Source organism: Propithecus coquereli, unplaced genomic scaffold (genome assembly GCF_000956105.1).
Source record: "Propithecus coquereli isolate 6110/MARCELLA unplaced genomic scaffold, Pcoq_1.0 Scaffold257, whole genome shotgun sequence".
Taxonomy (NCBI): domain Eukaryota; kingdom Metazoa; phylum Chordata; class Mammalia; order Primates; family Indriidae; genus Propithecus; species Propithecus coquereli.
This window is the reverse complement of record NW_012148141.1, coordinates 1,363,000-1,372,290: the sequence shown is the minus strand read 5'-3', so window position 1 is coordinate 1,372,290 and position 9,291 is coordinate 1,363,000. Positions and strand designations below refer to the sequence as shown.

The 9,291-nt window shown below is 33.5% G+C and overlaps 1 protein-coding gene across 1 annotated transcript in view; it reads right to left on the bottom strand.

The window, feature by feature from the left end:
* The window catches only part of CHM (choroideremia (Rab escort protein 1)), a 169,859-nt gene that overhangs the window by 100,001 nt on the left and 60,567 nt on the right, over positions 1–9,291 (bottom strand). The window contains exon 4 of the mRNA XM_012647137.1: positions 8,641–8,765. Within this exon, the coding sequence (XP_012502591.1) occupies positions 8,641–8,765 (125 nt within the window). The remainder of the gene's footprint in view (positions 1–8,640; positions 8,766–9,291) is intronic.

The window sequence follows — 9,291 nt, the reverse complement described above, 5'->3', positions numbered from 1 at the left end:
ATTCTTCTACTTTGAGGAATAAACCTTGTTCTAAGGCCATTCATTTCTGATTTACACAGTATATGTTAAACTGCTACCCAGCTGTTTATTCCTAAAATAAATGTTTAATGGCTACTCATAATAATTGCAAAAATCAGACTACCCAAAAAGTGTTCTACAAGATAGCAAAATTAAAAATTAAAATCAATTTTGAATTGGTACAATATATTGATAGATATATTTCCCTATTTGTTACCAACTTAAAATGTTAACACATACCTTAGAATATAGTTGAAATATCAACCTTTTGTCACATTTACTCGAGAAGAAAATTTCATGAGGTAGTATACAGTAGGCACTGTTGGATGCTTACTCAACAAACATTATCTTCCTTCCTCCTTGCTACAAGAGCCCCAATTTTGTTCCAATATCAGACAGAAGGTACACATCCCTAGGGAATGGATCATGACTGATCAATACTAATTACAGTAATTTTACTTCCCTTTTCTGGTGATTGATTAAGGGGTGAGCATGTTATCCAGTTTTAGCCAATGAGATAAGGAAGAGTCTGCTGTGAGCTCTTGGTGAAGACTTTCCAATATAATTTAAAAAGTATAAACATGTTAGAAAACACTCTTCCCCCCCATTTTTTTCATGTTTAGAGATTTTCTGTTATATGGAAACCTATCGGGAATTATGGCAACCATCTTGCAACCCTGGATGGAAAGCTAAAAGAAACGTGGAGCAGCTGCCCCAGTGCTCTGATGTGCTTAAGCAGCACAATTACAAATCTTCTAACTACCCACCCACCCATCTATTTGTTTAAATCACTTTCAGTTGAGCATTGTGACTTCAGCCTAAAATAAACTTATTTGTACACAGTGATGAGTAGCTTCCTCTAAATTGTAAAAGTTACAGATGATTTTACATTTCTTTTTTTCATTCCTTTCCTCTTGTTAGTATTATTCCACTGGTATTATTGCTCAAGAAGCTCACGTTGCTTGTACAATTTTTAAGTTAAAATTTTAGATTTCAAAATAAATAAGTAGAATTTAGATTCCTGTTATGAAAAAAATCTTTATTTTTGGTATGAATTCACTAGAGAGTTGGTTCATTTGAATCTACCCAGAAAATTTTCATACTACTTTAATATGATGCAAGAAAATGTAAAACAATGTTCAATAATATGCAAAAAATAGAGGAGAAAATGTACAAGTTATTGTCAATACTTTAGAAAGATAAAATCTCTTCTCATTAAAGAAACTACATGATGTTATACAATTAACAAACAATAATCTTTTCCCTAAAAATAATTTGAGTTTGTGTGACTTAAGTGTGAATTGATGTATCATGTCTTTAATCACCTGTTGAATATTTAAAACTAGAAATAGCTACTTTTATTCTCCCATATAAACTACAAAAATATTCCACAGCAAGATACGGGAACTCTCATACACTGTTGGTGGGAATGTAAATTAGTACAGCCATTATGGAAAATAATAGGAAGGTTCCTCAAAAAATTAAAAATAGATCTTTCGTATGATCCAGCAATCCCACTACTTGGCATATATCCAAAGGAAATGAAATTGGTATGTTGAAGAGACATTTACACTCTCATGTTTACTGCAGCACTATTCACAATTGCCAAGATATGGAATAAACCTAAATGCCCATCAGTGAATGAATGGACAAAGAAAATGTGGTATATATACACAATGGAATACTATTCAGCCATAAAAAAGATGAATTCCTATAATGTGTGGCAACATGGATGAGGCTGGAGGACTTGTTAAGTGTAATAAGCCATGCATAGAAAGACAAATACTGCAGGATCTCACTCATATGTGGAATCTAAAAACTTGATCTCATAGAATTTCAGAGTAGAACAGTGGTTACCATACACTGGAGACCAATACGCAGGGAAGGGGGAGATAGAAAGAGGATGGACAACCAGTATGTTACAGTTAGATAGGAGGAACACATTCTGGTACTCTATTGTACAGCAGGGTGACTACAACTAACAGTTATGTATATTTCAAATAGTTAGAAGAGTTTGAATGTTCTCATAACAAAGAAATGATAAATGTTTAAGGTGATGAATATGCTAATTAGCCTGATTTGCTCATTCCACAATGTATACATGTATGGAAAAATCAAATTGTACCCTATAAACATGTACAATTATTATGTATCAATAAAAAAAATCCCATGGTGTATAAACTACAGTAACAACAACTAAAGAATATTGGATTCACTGAGGAGGGCAAGGCAGGAGGATCACTTAAGCCGAGTTTGTGACCAGCCTGGGCAACACAGAGAAACCCCATATCGAAAAAAAAAAATCAGATTCATCCCGTATCTTCCTAACACTGGGAATTAGGCACTTTAATTTCCCATTACAGATATGACTACTTTATAATACTATATAGTATTGTAGTAAATTAAAGAAATAAATGCACTTCCTTAGGTACTAGTCTTTACAAAGAAAATACAACTCACTTGGTGGGATAGCTCCCTCAAAATGCAGGCATGTTTTTACCTGATGACTGAAATACAACAGGATACAATGGACATACTACAGGTTTTTGACTTAGATAAACATGAGTTAAAATTCTGGCTCTGCTATCTCTGGCTATCTATGAGCTTCCAGTTATTTGGCAATTAGATATACCTACAATTCATGCACATGACTGTTATACAGAATAAATGAAATTAATATGTAAAGCAACAAGTTACAGCAGTTGCCACAAAGATAATATCCAAAAAATGTTAGTCCTTTTTTATTTCTCCTCCATAAGTCAATTGTGTTATCACAAAAATTCATTTCAGTGAAAAGTAATATTTGTATAGCAAAAATATTTCTAGATCCAAACCAGTAATTAGCCCATTTATTTTAAGCAGCACTCACGATAACAAAGCTCTGATAAAACAATCTAGATAGTTCTTTAGTTTGTGATAATTGATTTTATCCTATGCTAACAGACTAATTACTATTTGTATTTTAGTATTTAGCCTAACTTTGCACTAACCCAAAGTATTCAATTTAAAACCTTAATGAACACTTCAAAATATTTTTGAAAATAAGTTAATAGCAATCAAAAATAACAATCCTATATGTTTACATTAAAATACAGTATTATTGACTTGCCATGTGCTTTCAGGTATTTTCCAAGCAATAGTGATGGGTGTGCATTGCTCCATTCACATTCTTGCCCAGTACTTGCAATCAAAGATAAAAAAATCAGAAGGCTACTGATATGGCTATGATATTGTTTATGGCTAAGAAGTATGTATTTCAGTCTTCTTTGATGTTAAATAACCAAGTGGCTTATGTGCAAATCAAACCATAGATTTTGGCCTAATGAACACCAACTCTACAAATAAGCTAAGTTATCTGATCAATAATGGAAGACAAGTCATTTATTTCAGCCTTGATATCATTATAAAGTCATCTTTACATAATATTAATATTTGGGGAATTTACAAAAATATTTAAAATAATATCCCATATATATAGTGCACCAAGGATTCAAGTCTGACTTCCATTTATTTGCTTGACACAACTAAATACAGTAGGCTCTTGGTGTGAATGACCATTAAACGGTAGGACTTTTAAGAATGTGTCATTTAGCCAGATTGTGGATTTGAATTGCATATGCTGAGAGAGCAGTGTGCAAGAATAATATATTTAGCAAATGAGAGACTAAATGACTGATTAGCATTAGTGTATAATAACAAAGTCCTCATAATAAATTCCTTTCTGGAACAAAAAGGCTCATGAAGTGAGCCTAAGGATAAGCAGAAAACACAATTAACCTGAGGCATAAGACTAAGGACAGAAAAAATATGACTCTCAGTAGAAAACAGATCCTTAAAAAAAAAAGATGGCCAGGGAAAGGAAAGCATAAATTCTTCCTTTTTGCCAAAGACAGGATTCTTCAGGTAGAAAATCCCAAGGAATCCACAAAAAAATTTCCAGAACTAAGTTAGTTCAGCAAGATTTCAGGACACATCCAAGATCAACACATAAAAAGCAAGTGCATTTCTAGCTATTAACAATCAACATATAAAACCAAAATCGAAAAGACAATATCATTTATAATTGCTCCAAAAAATTAAATACTTAGGTACACAATTAACAAAATATGTACAGAATCAATAATGCTGAAAATTATAAAATTCTTTTGAAGGAAATCAAAGACAAGCTCCATGAATGGAGAGACATACCATGTTCATAGATTGGAAGACTCAAAATAGTAAAGATGTCAATTTTCCCCCAAATTGACCTATACCTTTAATGCAATTCCTACCAAAATCCTAGCAATATTTTCTTTTTAGAAATAGACAAGCTTACTAAAACATTTATATGGAAAGGCACGGACTCTAAAATAGTTAAAACAATCTTGACAAAAAAATAAATTGGGAGGAATCATTCTACCTGATATTAAGGCCTATTTTACAGCTGCAGTAATAAAGACAATGTGATATTAGTGGAGAAAAAGACATACAGGTCAATGGAACAGAATAAAGAACACAGAAATAGACCCACCCAAGTACAGCCAACTGATGTTTGACAAAGGTGCAAAAGTAATTCAATGGAGGAAGAATAGGCTTTTGAACAAATGGTGCTGGAGTGACTAGTTATCCTTAGATCAGAAAAAAAAGAACATTGACCTAAATATACAGCATAAAACTATAAAACTTTTTTTACAAAAATAGAAACTTTATGGTATCTGTAGCTAGGTGACGAGTTTTCAGACTTCACATCAAAAGCATAATCTACAAAAGAAAAATCTGGACCTCATCAAAATTAAAAATATTTGCTCTGCAAAATATCCTGTTAAAGAAGATGAAAAGACAAGCTACAGACTGGGGAAAATATTTTCAAACTACATATCTAACAAAGAACACCTATCTAGAATAGATAAAGAACTCTGAAAACACAACAATAAAAAAACAATTCAATTAAAAAACAGGACATGAACAGACACTTGATCAAAAATGATATCTGGATGGCAAATAAGCACATGAAAAGATATTCAAAATCAGCATCGGGAAAATGTAAATTAAAGTTGCAATGAGATATCACTATATATCTATCAGAATGACTAAAATAAGAAAGTGACACCACCAAATTCAGGTAAAGATGTGGAGAAACTGGATTACTCACGCATTTATTACAAGAATGTAAAATGCTACAGCTCCTCCAGAACAGTTTGGCAGTCTCTTTTATTATAAAACTAAACATGCAATTACTATATGACCTAGCAATTGTACACTTGGGTATTTTTCACAGAAAAATGAAAACTTTTGTCCCAGAGAAATGTTTATGTAAAAACCTGTACACAAAATTACATAGCAGCTTTATTTGTAATAACCAAAAACTAGAAACAGTTAAGGTATTTTTCAATGAGTGAATGATTAAACAAACTGTGGTATATCCATACCATGGAATATAACTCAGAAATGAAAAATGAACAAACTATCAATCTATACAACAACCTGGATGAATCTCCAGGAAATTCTGCTGAGTGAAAAAAACCAATGCCAAAACGTTACATACTATACAGTTCCATTTATATAATATTCTCAAAATGACAAGATTATAGAGCTGGAAAAGAGAATAGTGGTTGTCAGGAGTTAGGGATGGTGGGGGGGTGGGTAAGGAGGAAATGAGGTGTACGTACAAAAAGGCAATAGGAGGGATCCTTGTGGTGATAGAATTGTTCATAACTTGATTGTGATGGTGGATACAAGAACCAACATGTGATAAAACTGTATGGAACTTAATATACACACACAAACCCTACATCCACAAAATGTAACATTAACATCAATAACGTATATGCTAAAAAAGAAAGCAACAGCAAAAAGGCAGGAACCTGTACCCTATTTTTCATTATGTACAAAAGTGTATTCACAAAGATTTTGTGATGTATCCCTCAAGAATGTCAAAGATCTACTACGAAGCGATACCCTTACTTACCCAGCAGTAAATAAAATTTTCCAAATAACTTTTCTTTTTTTTGAGACAGGGCCTTGCTCTGTTGCCTGGGTTAGAATGCAGTGGCATCATCATAGCTCTCCACAACCTCAAACTCCTAGGCTCAGCCTTCCAAGTAGCTGGGACTACAGGTACACGCCACCACACCCAGCTAATTTTTCTACTTATTGCAAAGACAGGGTCTCACTCTTGCTCAGGCTGGTCTTGAGCTCTTGGCCTCAAGGGATCCTCCTATCTCAGCCTCCCAAAGTGCTAGGATTACAGGCGTGAGCCATCTCGCCCAGCCAATAACAATATTTTAACTATTTTTAATACTCATCTTTCTAAAATGTGCTTCAAATCTCCCTATTTTTTCAAATGGAGGATAGAGAACATTACTTAATTTTTGCCCAAAGACACAGGGTATGATTATAATCATCAATGGTTATAGTGTGCCATAATATAGTGATGTCGTTGAGGGATGATCTGTTACGAAAAGTCATTTACCCCTACACTAAAGGGGTAAATGCTCTCAGCTTGCTGATGCTGTTTTCTTCTTCTTTGTTAGTCTATCAACTAGCAGCTAAAATAGCAGCATATTAGAACCCAGAGGGACTTTTGAGATCACCTAGTCCAAATTCTTCATGTTTTACTAATGGTAAAACACAAGTCCAAAGTGGAGACATCTCTTGCTCAGTATCACATAGCAAGCTAAATGGTAAAGGCAGGACTATAATCCCGATCTCAGTGTGGTTCTCAGTGTGCTTGCCTCTAATAGATAACCCTTTCCTATTTGCTGCTTTAATGGTAGAAAAACCAGAAGATACTGTGGTCAAAAAAATGTATTAAATAAGGCTTTTGATTTAAGTCAGTGAGTCCTAGGTGATCACTGCTCATATAAAGTAAATCATGACAGCTGTTTTGGCCATAGCCCCTTTCACATAACTCCAGGTTTGTGGCCATCATCCAAAAGATTAAGGATACCACAATCTGGCTGAGGTTAAATGAGGTATTGTTATCCCTTATTTACCCATGTGGTTAGCACTTACTGTACACAAGTAGATTTTCTGTACAGTCCTCTGCTTCCCTGGATGCTCTTGAGGCTCTTGCTGCTTACTATGACACTAATAACTAGCTAAATTTTCCAAGTGAATGAAGACTTATAGAACATTATTCCAGTTCACCTCTTCCTCCATGCTCTAATTGACAAGGAAAGGAACACATAGTAGAGTCTTATTTCACTGTTTTAAAACAAACTTCCACTGATAACCTTTCATTATAGTTTCTCACTTTGAGAACTTCCAAAAACGAAACTCAAGAGATCAGGAACTCAAATATATGATTTCCTCTGCACTCAAAATGTGTCAGTTCAGTCATTAGAAACTATTAACCTCAGTTATCACACAGAGTAGAAAAATCAGAGGCTTTGAAGTATCAAAAAGTACGTCTCAAAAGGCCACAGTGTGACTGTCACTAAATGGTAGTCAATATTCAAGTGCACACAATATCACACAAGGAAGTTACCAAATATCTATTCCTAATTTCATTAAAACATATGATTTTTCAGTTGAAATCACCTTCTGTTGTAAATCTTTCTGCACGGGCCCTGAAAAATGTCACTGAACTATAACTTTTCATAATGTCATTTAGCATTATGTAAATTATAATCTATACCTCACATTTTAAAGGCTGTGCTTTTATAGAAAGTCATAGAACATTAACTGTATATTTATGGGGAAAAAACTAGTTCCTTGAAAGATATCAACATAGGTTAAGAAATCAAGCATAAGTTCCCAAACTTTTCACAGGCTCAGGTCACACTTACCACTCTGCCACAACAACGATGTGTAAGATGACAGAGCATAACCTGAAGAATCCCTAGTGTATTGGATTGTAAGTTTTAATTACTATTAAAGTGCCTGACAGGCTGATGTTCTAAACCTCTGGACTCTATGACTACTCAAATGATTGCACTTAACTATGTGATTGTTACTTTCAACCTGTCAACCATATGTTATTTGAAAAAATAATAAACTATTCCAATTGTTTTAAAATAATTTCTCACTTGGAGGAAGACACTTAAAGCATTCTAATTTTCCACTGTTTTAACTTACAAAATTATGTACCCAAATGTTATAACCACTCAGTTTAATTTTTTAAATTAAAAATTATAATCTTCTATTTACTTACACTGAATATTATCTAAGAAGGATGGTATAGTTGGAAGAATACTAGAATAGGAATAATAATAATAATAAAAAAAACCCTGGGATTTTTAATCTTAGGCTCTACCACTCTCTAGCTTAGGTATGGCCCTGCCATTTTCTAAGCCAACTGACCTTTAACAAATTACTTAATCTCTTTGAGCTCCATTGAGAATTCTATAAAAAAAATGCAACAAATATTATATGCCCTACCCTAGCACATGATTGTTGTAAAGATAAAATGAGATAATGTATTTAAAAGAGCTTGCTAAATTGTAAGGCATTGATGTAAGATGTTTATTGTTATTACCTAAACAGAAAAAACAGTTACACTGAAAAACAAGTAAAACCAGCCTATCAATGTGACTTTCAGCATCCAACGCCATATAAAAAAATCCTTATTGTTACCTTCTGAAGAGTGAAAAAGAAGTCATTAACTTATTATAGTTTATCCTAAATAAATACTTTTCATACCTGGCATAACAAAGTACTTCCACATGTTGAATGGTTTTGTCTTTCCTGCTAAGAGCAATGGCTTCTTCATTTTCAAGGATCTGCTTTTGACACATTGGGCTTTCATTCACAATCTCATTGTTTTCCTAAACAAAAAACAGATAAATTTTAATTAAAGTGAGCAGTTTGAGCTTGTAATTTTCTGAGAAACTTTACACCTTGTCAAAATTCATGCATTTCTTTTCATCCCATCAAAACTCAAAGAGAAGGATATCACTTTAGAGTCACCAAATCAAAGCTGACAAGAGTGTGCCAACTTCAAAGGAAGGGGAGGAAAACAATGGGTAAAAATCTATCAGAAACTAGCTCTGGTTTACAGATTTCTATCAGGATATGTGACATTCTGATAAAGTCACTTGGACATGGCTGTTTCATGTTGCTTAAGAACTAGGAGAACTAACCCTCCACCTGCTGAGTATCAAGCATATCTGTTGTATAAACTACTTGTTAATAATAAAAAAAGGTGTCTTTTCTTTTTACATTTGGTTGTCAAAACAGCAGGGTCAAAATAACTTCCTTCATTCTATTTACTTTCAGATCTTTGAAGGTTAGTCACTAGCTATGTCAAATTTTGATTACATGTAAAAGTATTTTTGAAAGGTACTCAGCCCT